The 14,001-nt window shown below is 44.3% G+C and overlaps 1 protein-coding gene across 10 annotated transcripts in view; it reads right to left on the bottom strand.

The window, feature by feature from the left end:
- ADGRG6 (adhesion G protein-coupled receptor G6) overlaps positions 1-14,001 on the bottom strand; it is a 211,070-nt gene that overhangs the window by 72,879 nt on the left and 124,190 nt on the right. For 7 of the 10 annotated variants that reach the window (XM_056567247.1, XM_056567246.1, XM_056567250.1 and 4 more), the window contains 2 exons: positions 8,351-8,419; positions 3,731-3,805 (listed from right to left, as the gene is read on the bottom strand). The exons of 2 other annotated variants lie outside the window; for them this stretch is intronic. In XM_056567247.1, coding sequence (XP_056423222.1) covers positions 3,731-3,805; positions 8,351-8,419 — 144 coding nt within the window. The remainder of the gene's footprint in view (positions 1-3,730; positions 3,806-8,350; positions 8,420-14,001) is intronic. One more of the 10 variants, XM_056567251.1, reaches the window with a different exon arrangement.

Raw genomic sequence — 14,001 nt, 5'->3', positions numbered from 1 at the left:
TTAAGGAAAACCTGCAGGTCCCATATACTTGAAAGGGTTTCCAGGAAAAATCTATTAAATGCTGGTTGTCGGGGTTCCAACACATGTAACCAGCTTTTCATCCCAAACATAGCTTCAAGACATAAACAGTGTATTACAGTCAGAAGCCTTGGCCCCATACATTTTGTAGTGGGGGTGCAGGGTTACTACTGCTCATCTCCAGTGCATTCCAATAGAAGCTGTTCTGCAGTATCCCAGACCCACTTCTGTCCAATGTACAGAGCTGATGTTTCTGGCTCCTATACATTGTTTCTATATGGGCACTGTGGCTGTGCCAAACAGCTCATTTGTGGGGGTGGTGGATGCATCCTGTTGATCAGCTGTAAATGGCATAAAATTTGCATAGGCCATCAATGGATTTTCGCTAGAAAAAGCAGTTTAAAGGGTGTGACTGTTCTAGAGAACCCACTTCAAATACCCTATTAGGTTACTTTAAAATAACTATGTCCCACATTCTGGATCTTGATCAATTAATAATAATGGGGAGAAACTATAAAGTATCTTCATGCTTAGCCTATTCATTTCGGTGGAAATTGTAAAATTATTTTCTTTAGCTGCCTTGAAATGAGTGTATGCCTCTGGGAGAACCCACAGTTTCCAGCTGATCACTTGGGGTCCAGTAATAGAATCTCTTTGCACTGTTTTCTTATCAAGGGACCCATTTAACAAAAGCTCAAGAAGGAAAACCTCTTTGAATACAAGTTTGCCACAGAAAGCTTATTTGGTCTGTAAATTATTTGTTGTAAAAAAAAAAGAAGCAAATGTTAAATCCGCATTCAACTCTAAGTTCTGGTTGCTGAAAACAAACAAACACAGTATCTACAATACACAAAACCTTCTAAAGAGAATCTAACATCTACATTGTATAATGATAATACCCAGATGTACCATATGCAAAGAATATAATTCAAGTTACTCTAAAGAGTCTGAAAAAAATACAGTACATATGGATTAAAGCCTTATATTTTAGGGTTGCCGAGTTTGACAACTGCATAATATTTAGTTTCATAGTATCACCTCTTCGTTTTTTAGCATCTCCTCTATTCCTATTTGAATTACTGTATGTAAACCGTCAATAAAATAAAAGATGATAAATAAATAAGTTAAATATAGTAAAACCAGGATAAACGCACAAAGTAAAGATCTGGTAGAACCCCTTGATTATATCAGAGAATAATAAAACCATCTGTTATGTGTTATTCAAATTCTTCTTTAAAATTCCTAAATAACCACTGCTGATAGTTTCAAGATAGCCTAAAAGTGGCATTAGGAGAATATAGAATGCATTTAGAAAGTTTTTAGACCCTTTTTATTCCATTTTTTGTTCTGTTGCGGCATTGTGCTAAAATAATTTAGAAAAAAATCACGTTTTCCCCAATTACTATGCACTTTCTACCCTATGATGAAAAAGTAAAAACAGGATTTTAGACATTTTTTTTTTAATGCATTGACAAGGGAAAACAAAAATTTGGCATGTACATAAGTATTTTGACCGACCGGTATACAGACATTGATTATCTTTGATCAACCTCTAAATTGGAGTTATCTGTGGTAAATTCAGTTGACTGGATATGATTTGGAAAGACACAGCCCTGTCAATATAAGATCTCACAGCTGAAAATATCGGAGCAAAAACCAAACCAAGAGGGAAAAATAACTGCCTGCAAAGCTCACAGACAGGATTCCCCAATATCGCGCCACACCCCTACCCCTTAATTCCCTGGTTGAACTTGATGGACATATGTCTTTTTTCGACCGTACTAACTATGTAACTATGTAACTATGATTGTGTGGGGGCACGGGTCTAAAGAATGGTACCAGAACATTTCTGCTGCACCTAAAGTTCCCAAGAGCACAGTGGTCGGCATAATTATTAAAAGAAAGAAGTTTGGAACAACCAGTACTCCTCTAAGAGCTGGCCATCCAAACTAAATCTTCTGGGAGAAGAGCCTTGGTAATAAAGGTGACCAAGAACCCAATGGTCACTTTGGCTGAGCTCCAAAGAGTCTTGATCCAAAAGACATATGAAAGCCCTCCTGGAGTTTGCAGGAAAAATAACACCTAAATGACTCTCAGACAGTGAGAAATAATATACTTTTGCTTAATTAAACCAAAATTGAATGTTTTGGTCCTAATTCTAAGTGTCATGTCTGGAGAAAAACAGGCACAGTCCATCACCTGCCCGATACCATCCCTACAGTGAAAAACTGTGGTGGCAGCATTATGCTGTGGGGGTGCTTTTCATAGGGTGGGGCAGAGAGAGTGTTCATAGTTTAGCTTAATGGAGCAAAGTACAGAGGTATCCTTACCCCTTAAAGGGGTATTCCGCCCCTAGACATCTTATCCCTATCCAAAGGATAGGGGATAAGATGTCAGATCGCCGGGGTCCTGCTGCTGGGGACCCCGGGGATTGCTGCTGCAGCACCCCGCTATCATTACTGCGCAGAGCGAGATCGCTCTACACGTAATGACGGGCAATACAGGGGCCGGAGCATCGTTACATCACGGATCCGCCCCTCGTGACGTCACGGCCTGCCCCCGTCAATACAAGTCTATGGGAAGGGGGAGTGGTGGACGTCACGCCCCCTGCCATAGACTTGCATTAAGGGGACGGGCCGTGATGTCATGAGGGGCGGAGCCATGACATCACGCTGCTCCGGCCCCTGTATCGCCCGTCATTACGCACAGAGCGAACTCGCTCTGTGCAGTAATGATGGCGGAGTGCCGCAGCGGCGATCCCCGGGGTCCCCAGCAGCGGGACCGCAGTGATCTAACATCTCATCCCCTATCCTTTAGATAGGGGATAAGATGCCAGGGGCGGAGTACCCCTTTAAGTACCAAGCCCGCAAAAGGACCTCGCCTGCAAAATCTATAAAATGTATAACTCTTTTTATATTTTCATCTACAGACCCATATAAGGGCTTGTTCCCATCCAACCTGACATAGTTTTTAGAGGATTTGTAAAGAAAAATTGCAAAAAATTGCAAAAAAACTGGAGACTGTAATCACTGCCAAAGGTGCTTCAAATAAGTACAGGGGTAAAAGGATCTAAATACTTACAGTCATGGCCGTACATGTTGGCACCCTTGCAATTTTTCTAGAAAATTAAGTATTTCTCACAGAAAAGGATTGCAGTAACACATGTTACATGGGAGGAAAAAAAGCAAATTGGACATAATGTCACGCCAAACTCCAAAAAGGGGCTGGACACAATTATTAGCACCCTTAACTTAATATTTGGTTGCACACCCTTTGGAAAAAATAACTGAAATCACTCGCTTCCTATAACCATCAATAAGTTTAATACACACAAAGGGAATAAATGTATTGCAAACCATGTATTACTGCAATCCTTTTCTGTGAATCCTTTTCCATTTACGGCCATGACTGTATGCCAATGCAATATTTTAGTTTTTCCTTTTCAATAAATTAGCAAAGATTTCTAACTAAGATCCTGTCTTTACATTCTCATTATGGGGTATTGTGTGCAGACTGATGGGGGAAAAAGTGTTTTTTTTTATTGTAGTACTTTACAGCAATTCATATTATGTATGAAATGCTTGCTAACTCAGGCTATCGTGGATCAGCTTTCAAGGTGCTCCAAACAGATCTTTATGTAGTGTTTTATCACATATATTAACAAGTAAACCATATAAAAACATTGGCATACATTGTAATATGGGTCTCTTACCAGGTTCTGGGTTATCAACGCTGTTAGTAGTCATGTTAGTAGTTATCATAGCGGATGGTGAATCTGTTACCGTAGCTGGGAAAAACACAATAAAACGTGAGCTGGGGTGGTGGCACTTTGGATCCACTTATTAGATAAAGCACTGGATGTGACAATATAAAACAGCAACTTAGAGAGGTAAGGTTATTGTGTAAAAAGTAGTAAGTGCACTTAAGTACTCTGCATATTGTGTATACGCACAAAGATGTGAACCATCGTGGATAGCAACACAACAATCCATAAAGGGGTACTCCGGCGCTTAGACATCTTATCCCCTATCCAAAGGATAGGGGATAAGATGCCTGATCGCGGGGGACCCGCCGCTGGGGACCCCCGTGATATTGCATGCCGCACCCTGTTATAATCAGTCCCAGAGCGTGTTTGCTCCAGATCTGATTACTGTCGAACACGGGGCAGGGGCATTGTGATGTCAAGGCTCCGCCCCGTGTGACAGCACGCTCCGCCCCCTCAATGCAAGCCTATGGGAGGGGGCGTGACACGCCCCCTCCCAAAGGCTTGCATTGAGGAGGTGGAGCGGGATGTCACATGGGGCAGAGCCTTGACGTCACAACGCTCCAGCCCCCTGACGTCACAAAGCTCCAGCTCCGTGATCGACAGTAATCAGACCTGGAGCAAGCACACTCCGGGGACTGATTTTAATGGGGTGCGGCGTGCAAGATCATGGGGGTCCCCAGCGGCGGGACCCCCGCGATGAGGCATCTTATCCCCTATCCTGTCAAAGCACCGGAGTACCCCTTTAAAGTATGTTCACATATGGCAGGCTTGTTGCATGAATTTCTGCAACTCTTCCATACGTCTGAATGCGGCATGCAGAAATCCATGCACATGCTGCCAAGGCACCCCATTCAGATACATACTGCATATGGAAGAATATCTAGTTGCAGATATTCTGTTTTTTGTGAACACATCTTGATCTTCCTGCACCACTTTCTCTTGGACTTTGTGGTTCGCTATCAGCAATTAAATTAATTAATTGCTTTATTAAGTTATATCACAAGCCAGATTAATATGAAGCAATTGTAAAACAAGCTTGCAAACCATATAGTAAAAAAAACACAACTCTGGTAAAAGAAAGCAGCATGTAAAGCATTTAAGGATATTTAACAAATTCCGTGATACTGATATTTTGTATATGAATAATAATAGTACTATAAGCAGTTTGCATTAAAATTATATTAAAACCATGAGGAGAAGTTTATCACACAGAGGTTTTTAAATTGTTTTTTTTTTTTATCTGTTTATTTTTTTTAAATACTGCAGTTTCCGTTGCACTTTTTCATAAATTGGATTTGAGGAATGAGGAATGAGATATATAAAGGAAAATCTGGTACTTCTCTTTCCTATTAGATCCACTCTTGGCTTGGGTTTAAAAAAAAAAAAACTGCATCGAAAACTGCAGTGGAATTTTTCCTAAATTGCTGCATGTGAAAATGTGAAATCATCCTTAAAGGGGTACTTCGCCCCTAGACATTTTATCCCCTATCCAAAGGATAGGTGATAAGATGTCAGATCGCCGGGGTCCTGCTGCTGGGGAGCCCCTCATAGACTTGCATTGAGGGGCGGGGTGTGATGTCACACGGGGGCGGAGTCGTGACGTCACGATCTTCCGTACCCGTGGTCGAGATGGACTCAGCCTGAGGACCTCCAGCCGTTCCGGAAGCCGCTAAAGGTGGGTGCCGCATGGTAGATCCCGGGGGTCCCCAGCAGCGGGACCACGGCGATCTGACATCTTATCCCCTACCCTTTGAATAGGGGATAAGATGTCTAAGGGCGGAGTACCCCTTTAAAGGGGTATTCTGCCCCTAGACATCTTATCCCCTATCCAAAGGATCTCTGACCCGGCAAACTCAGCTTCATGCTGGATTACGAGCAACCACAGCCATCACATCCCCTCCTATAGACATTAATGAAGGGGGCATGATGACCATGGCCGCCCGAAGCCTAGCACAGTCGGCATTCTGAACATAAATGTTAGAATTCCCGCAATCAGACATCCTATCTCCTTCCTTTGTATAGGGGACAAGATGTCTAGGGGCAGAGTACCTTTTTTATATTTCTTCACCAAAATATGCTGTATGTGCATGCATTATTTCATTTAATTCTATTTCAATGGGGAGTGAAACCATTCTTCCATTGAGATTGGGGCCAAAACCAGTTAATTTTCAGGACTCATGGAGGTCCCAGTTGACTCACTGACTGAATTCTCATGACATATCTTAGTGGCATCTCCTTAAGGTTCTGGGGGAAACCGATTGAAATAATTTTTATCAATAATACTGGAGTTGGCATGTAGCAACATAAATATCAATTTAGTGTTATTGACTATGCATTACTTTTGTTTTGTTAAAAAGATTATGCCAAGATTATAAGATTTCATATCACATATCCAAAGAATAGGCCAGAAGTATCCAATTGGTGGGGGTCTGACTACTCAGACCCTAACTAATTACAAAAATGGGGGCCAAGTACAGTGATTGAGGTTCCAGTGACCGGACCCCTAGTGATTAGATATGTATCACCTATCCAGTAGATCACCTAACCCAGCGATAAATTATAATTTTGGGATAAACTATTTAAGAAGCCATAAATATTTAAAAGGAAACGTAAATGAAATTTCTTCCGTTTAGTAGCTTTCGCTATATTGTCAATGAACATAAAATCTAGCATCTCTGTGATTTATATTATAATTTTCTACTGTTTGCTTCATTTTTCACTTTCTTCATATGCAGTGGAAAAAAGAAAAAATTGTTGTTGAAGATTATGCTGGTTAGATTATTTTCTCACCACATTCACTGTGCCTACTTACCATATGTGTCGAGAAACTTCCCAATGTTCCGACACTGTAAGGGTATGTTCACACTACGGAATTTCTGGATGTGAAATTGCTCTTGGGAAAATCTTAACATTGGTGTGAATGGGCCTTCTGCAGACCCCTTCACACCCCAGAATTTAAGTGGCAGAGAATTCCGCAGCGGAAATTGATCAGCTGAAAGAATGAACATGTTCATGCTTTCAGCAAAATTGCATAAAGACTGCATTGCTGTAAATAGTGAAGGCACAGGCCCATGCGATCTTACCACCCAAGGATTTCAGAGGCAGCCGCCAGACAGATTCTCCGAGCGGAATTTCTGATCAGGGATCCCATAGTGTGAACATGCATTAAAATGCAGAGTAAAAATAGCCTAATGAGTTTTAATTTTACTTTAAAGGGGTATTCCAGCAAAACCTTCTTATATATATATATATATATATATATATATATATATATATATATATATATATATATATATATATCAACTGGCTCCGGAAAGTTAAACAGATTTGTAAATTACTTCTATTAAAAAATATTAATCCTTCCAATAGTTATTAGCTTCAGCATGTACTGTGGAGGCTAGCGATCTGTCACTGTAACAACGCAGAGTCCTGATGCCTGTCGGTCCGGAGGTGCTGGGAACCAAGAAACCCGAAGTCACTCAATAGCATACATAAGAAGACAGAAAGATACCCGCACTCACCGCGAGGAAACAGCAGACCAACTTCTATGGCATCTCGGACAGATCCGATTTCAGGCTGAAAGCAGGGCGCTCAGAGCACCCTGCTGTCAGCCTGAAGTCGGATCTGTCCGAGATGCCATAGAAGTTGGTCTGCTGTTTCCTCGAGGTGAGTGCGGGTACCTTTTTGTCTTATGTATGCTATTGTGTTTTTTAATATCTTTGCTTAACTCCCAATGGTGAGAAAGAAGCACTTCAGTGATCAGATCTCTGTACCGTTTTATGACCTATCCCATCCTATCAAGGTAAATTAAAATATATATGCATCAAGGAAATATATATTATCATACAAGTGATGTTGAAACAAAAAGTTGAAATGAGTTATCTGAATAAAAGGAAAAAATATTTATTTTGTTGGGGGGCAGCATGAAAATATATATAAAAAAAACACACGTACTCACCTACCTCGATTCTTTGGGGCTTCTTCTCTGATGTCTTTCATTCCCCCCAGCTTCTGCTGTGTTCTACTTTGATATGGAGTGCTCACAGCAGTGATGTTTTACACAGCCAATCCCTGAGTGAGCTGAGACACCCCTGTAGTCATTGATTGGCTGAGGCCATCAATGCTGTGAACACGCTATCTCAGAAGTAGGAAGTAGTGGGAGTTGCAAGGAAATGTAAGAGATCAGAGAAGGATTGAGGTAGATCAGTATGTGTTTTTGTTTGTTTCTTCCTGCCGTCCCAAAGCAAAGTATTTTTTTTTTTTTTTAGTATCCAGAAAACCTTTTTAAATTCATGCACTGCCCCTTCAAAACACAGAACTAATTCAAAAACTGTATTAGAAGCTTTTGTTAGATGCTTCACCGGGTTCATCTTTTCTAATATTCATTACCGTCCACAATTATATAAACATTATATATATATATATATATATATATATATATATATATATATATATATATATACATTTAAGAAGTCATGCTCCTTTTTCAGAAATTTCAAAATGCCAGGTTCTTTTTTTTTTCTTATTCTATTAAAATACTTGACAATTTATAACATAAACTCTTACCAGGTACTGGGCTATAGGTGGTTATGTTAGTAGTGATCAAAGCAGATGGCAAAGAGGGAGTTACAGAAGCTGGCAAAAAATATAAACAAAACAAATGAAAGCATGGATGGCAGGTGACATATATGTAGTAATAATAACTATAATGTAATACGTAATGATATAAATATAAAATTGTATCATACTATCACTACAAAACATGACATGTCACCAGAACATATCAACATTTTTGATCAAATGGGGCGTAAGGGTTTAGATACCCACCAATCTCTAGATATAGCCGGGGAAGCGCACAGCTGAGCTCTTCTCTCCCCACTGCCTGTGACCTTCATTTTATTGCAGTCAAGATCCATTAAGTCCAAAGGGCTTGTCTCTTGCTGTGGGAAGGGAATCACAGGGAGCCATGGAGAGAAGCACTCAGCTGTACGCTTCACCCAGCTATATCTAGTGATCAAATTTTTTTTTATAATGACACTAACACTTCGAATATTGCAACAATTGTTTACAGCAGCTAAATAATTTGCATATAAAACAGGCACAATTGTTGCATCTGCTAAATTCTAGAAAAGGGATATACAACCTTGGTATGCCAAGAAGCATTTAAGACATACCCATTACCCATAAAATTCTCATAGTAAGGGTCCCACTATGTTCAGGTCCAAAAGCTATTTATTAAAATGTTTTGTTCTGTTTATCTTCTTTGACCTGTATGTTATGTAATATTGCATTGCTCTGCCCCCTTCAGGGTGCAATGGTGCAATCCGTCAGATGAGCTGTCTGACACAATTCTTACTTCCTCCCCTCTGACTTTTGACCAAATCAGAAGTCAACTTAGAAGATGGATCAGGAGATGAGATAGAAGGAGCAGATACTGAAAACCTGAGCAGAAGTCACCAAATGAAAAAAAATGTTTTCTTACACAAAATTAAGTACAATGAAATTGTTACGCCGAGCGCTCCGGGTCCCCGCTCCTCCCCGGAGCGCTCGCTTCACTCTCCCCGCGGCAGCGCTCCGGTCACGTCCTCTGACCCGGGGCGCTGCGATTCCGCTGCCAGCCGGGATGCGATTCGCGATGCGGGTAGCGCCCGCTCGCGATGCGCACCCCGGCTCCCCTACCTGACTCGCTCTCCGTCTGTTCTGTCCCGGCGCGCGCGGCCCCGCTCCCTAGGGCGCGCGCGCGCCGGGTCTCTGCGATTTAAAGGGCCACTGCGCCGCTGATTGGCGCAGTGGTTCCAATTAGTGTGTTCACCTGTGCACTTCCCTATATCACCTCACTTCCCCTGCACTCCCTTGCCGGATCTTGTTGCCTTAGTGCCAGTGAAAGCGTTCCTTGTGTGTTCCTTGCCTGTGTTTCCAGACCTTCTGCCGTTGCCCCTGACTACGATCCTTGCTGCCTGCCCCGACCTTCTGCTACGTCCGACCTTGCTTTTGCCTACTCCCTTGTACCGCGCCTATCTTCAGCAGCCAGAGAGGTGAGCCGTTGCTAGTGGATACGACCTGGTCACTACCGCCGCAGCAAGACCATCCCGCTTTGCGGCGGGCTCTGGTGAAAACCAGTAGTGGCTTAGAACCGGTCCACTAGCACGGTCCACGCCAATCCCTCTCTGGCACAGAGGATCCACTACCTGCCAGCCGGCATCGTGACAGTAGATCCGGCCATGGATCCCGCTGAAGTTCCTCTGCCAGTTGTCGCTGACCTCACCACGGTGGTCGCCCAGCAGTCACAACAGATAGCGCAACAAGGCCAACAGCTGTCTCAACTGACCGTTATGCTACAACAGTTACTACCACAGCTTCAGCAGTCATCTCCTCCGCCAGCTCCTGCACCTCCTCCGCAGCGAGTGGCCGCTCCTGGGATACGCTTATCCTTGCCGGATAAATTTGATGGGGACTCTAAGTTTTGCCGTGGCTTTCTTTCCCAATGTTCCCTGCATCTGGAGATGATGTCGGACCTGTTTCCCACTGAAAGGTCTAAGGTGGCTTTCGTAGTCAGCCTTCTGTCCGGAAAAGCCCTGTCATGGGCCACACCGCTCTGGGACCGCAATGACCCCGTCACTGCCTCTGTACACTCCTTCTTCTCGGAAATCCGAAGTGTCTTTGAGGAACCTGCCCGAGCCTCTTCTGCTGAGACTGCCCTGTTGAACCTGGTCCAGGGTAATTCTTCCGTTGGCGAGTATGCCGTACAATTCCGTACTCTTGCTTCAGAATTGTCCTGGAATAATGAGGCCCTCTGCGCGACCTTCAAAAAAGGCCTATCCAGCAACATTAAAGATGTTCTGGCCGCACGAGAAATTCCTGCTAATCTACATGAACTTATTCACCTAGCCACTCGCATTGACATGCGTTTTTCCGAAAGGCGTCAGGAGCTCCGCCAAGATATGGACTCTGTTCGCACGAGGCGTTTCTTCTCCTCGGCTCCTCTCTCCTCTGGTCCCCTGCAATCTGTTCCTGTGCCTCCCGCCGTGGAGGCTATGCAGGTCGACCGGTCTCGCCTGACACCTCAAGAGAGGACACGACGCCGTATGGAGAACCTCTGCCTGTACTGTGCTAGTACCGAACACTTCCTGAGAGATTGTCCTATCCGTCCTCCCCGCCTGGAAAGACGTACGCTGACTCCGCACAAAGGTGAGACAGTCCTTGATGTCTACTCTGCTTCTCCACGTCTTACTGTGCCTGTGCGGATGTCTGCCTCTGCCTTCTCCTTCTCTACAGTGGCCTTCTTGGACTCTGGATCTGCAGGAAATTTTATTTTGGCCTCTCTCGTCAAAAGGTTCAACATCCCGGTGACCAGTCTCGCCAGACCCCTCTACATCAATTGTGTAAATAATGAAAGATTGGACTGTACCATACGTTTCCGCACGGAGCCCCTTCTTATGAGCATCGGATCTCATCATGAGAGGATTGAACTTTTGGTCCTCCCCAATTGCACCTCGGAAATTCTCCTTGGACTTCCCTGGCTTCAACTTCATTCCCCTACCCTGGATTGGTCCACTGGGGAGATCAAGAGTTGGGGGTCCTCTTGTTCCAAGAACTGTCTAAAACCGGTTCCCAGTAACCCTTGCCGTAACTCTGTGGTTCCTCCAGTAACCGGTCTCCCTAAGGCCTATATGGACTTCGCGGATGTTTTCTGCAAAAAACAAGCTGAGACTCTACCTCCTCACAGGCCTTATGATTGCCCTATCGACCTCCTCCCGGGCACTACTCCACCCCGGGGCAGAATTTATCCTCTCTCTGCCCCAGAGACTCTTGCCATGTCCGAATACGTCCAGGAGAATCTAAAAAAGGGCTTTATCCGTAAATCCTCCTCTCCTGCCGGAGCCGGATTTTTCTTTGTGTCCAAAAAAGATGGCTCCCTACGTCCTTGCATTGACTACCGCGGTCTTAATAAAATCACGGTTAAGAACCGCTACCCCTTACCCCTCATCTCTGAACTCTTTGATCGCCTCCAAGGTGCCCACATCTTCACTAAATTGGACTTAAGAGGCGCCTATAACCTCATCCGCATCAGAGAGGGGGACGAGTGGAAAACGGCATTTAACACCAGAGATGGACACTTTGAGTATCTGGTCATGCCCTTTGGACTGTGCAACGCCCCTGCCGTCTTCCAAGACTTTGTCAATGAAATTTTTCGTGATCTGTTATACTCCTGTGTTGTTGTATATCTGGACGATATCCTAATTTTTTCTGCCAATCTAGAAGAACACCGCCAGCATGTCCGTATGGTTCTTCAGAGACTTCGTGACAACCAACTCTATGCCAAAATTGAGAAATGTCTGTTTGAATGCCAATCTCTTCCTTTTCTAGGATATTTGGTCTCTGGCCAGGGACTACAGATGGATCCAGACAAACTCTCTGCCGTCTTAGATTGGCCACGCCCCTCCGGACTCCGTGCTATCCAACGCTTTTTGGGGTTCGCCAATTATTACAGGCAATTTATTCCACATTTTTCTACCATTGTGGCTCCTATCGTGGCTTTAACCAAAAAAAATGCTGATCCCAAGTCCTGGCCTCCTCAAGCAGAAGACGCCTTTAAACGACTCAAGTCTGCCTTTTCTTCGGCTCCCGTCCTCTCCAGACCTGACCCTTCCAAACCCTTCCTATTGGAGGTTGATGCCTCCTCAGTGGGAGCTGGAGCTGTTCTTCTACAAAAAAATTCTTCCGGGCATGCTGTCACTTGTGGTTTTTTCTCTAGGACCTTCTCTCCAGCGGAGAGGAACTACTCCATCGGGGATCGAGAGCTTCTAGCCATTAAATTAGCACTTGAGGAATGGAGGCATCTGCTGGAGGGATCAAGTTCTCCTGTTATTATCTACACCGACCACAAGAACCTCTCCTACCTCCAGTCTGCCCAACGGCTGAATCCTCGCCAGGCCCGGTGGTCTCTGTTCTTTGCCCGATTTAATTTTGAGATTCACTTTCGTCCTGCCGATAAGAACATTAGGGCCGATGCTCTCTCTCGTTCCTCGGATGCCTCAGAAGTTGAACTCTCTCCGCAACACATCATTCCACCTGACTGCCTGATCTCCACTTCTCCTGCCTCCATCAGGCAGACTCCTCCAGGAAAGACCTTTGTTTCTCCTCGCCAACGCCTCGGAATCCTCAAATGGGGTCACTCCTCCCATCTCGCAGGTCATGCGGGTATCAAGAAATCTGTGCAACTCATCTCCCGCTTCTATTGGTGGCCGACTCTGGAGACGGATGTTGTGGACTTTGTGCGAGCCTGCACTATCTGTGCCCGGGATAAGACTCCTCGCCAGAAGCCCGCTGGTTTTCTTCATCCTCTGCCTGTCCCCGAACAGCCTTGGTCTCTGATTGGTATGGATTTTATTACTGATTTACCCCCTTCCCGTGGCAACACTGTTATTTGGGTGGTCGTTGATCGATTCTCCAAAATGGCACATTTCATCCCTCTTCCTGGTCTTCCTTCTGCGCCTCAGTTGGCTAAACAATTTTTTGTACACATTTTTCGTCTTCACGGGTTGCCTACGCAGATTGTCTCGGATAGAGGCGTCCAATTCGTGTCTAAATTCTGGAGGGCTCTCTGTAAACAACTCAAGATTAAATTAAATTTTTCTTCTGCATATCATCCCCAGTCCAATGGACAAGTAGAAAGGATTAACCAGATCTTGGGTGATTATTTGCGACATTTTGTTTCCTCCCGCCAGGATGACTGGGCAGATCTCCTCCCATGGGCCGAATTCTCGTATAACTTCAGGGTCTCTGAGTCTTCCTCCAAATCCCCATTTTTCGTGGTGTACGGCCGTCACCCTCTTCCCCCCCTCCCTACTCCCTTGCCCTCTGGTCTGCCCGCTGTGGATGAAATTTCTCGTGACCTTTCCATCATATGGAGAGAGACCCAAAATTCTCTCTTACAGGCTTCATCACGCATGAAGAAGTTCGCGGATAAGAAAAGAAGAGCTCCCCCCGTTTTTTCCCCTGGAGACAAGGTATGGCTCTCCGCTAAATATGTCCGCTTCCGTGTCCCTAGCTACAAGTTGGGACCACGCTATCTTGGTCCTTTCAAAATTTTGTGTCAAATTAATCCTGTCTCTTATAAACTTCTTCTTCCTCCCTCTCTTCGTATCCCTAATGCCTTTCACGTCTCTCTTCTCAAACCACTCATCCTCAACCGTTTTTCTCCCAAATCTGTTCCT

This window comes from Hyla sarda, chromosome 3 (assembly GCF_029499605.1).
Source record: "Hyla sarda isolate aHylSar1 chromosome 3, aHylSar1.hap1, whole genome shotgun sequence".
Classification (NCBI taxonomy): domain Eukaryota; kingdom Metazoa; phylum Chordata; class Amphibia; order Anura; family Hylidae; genus Hyla; species Hyla sarda.
The sequence above is the reverse complement of the archived record's forward strand: the minus strand, read 5'-3'. Positions and strand labels throughout refer to the sequence as shown.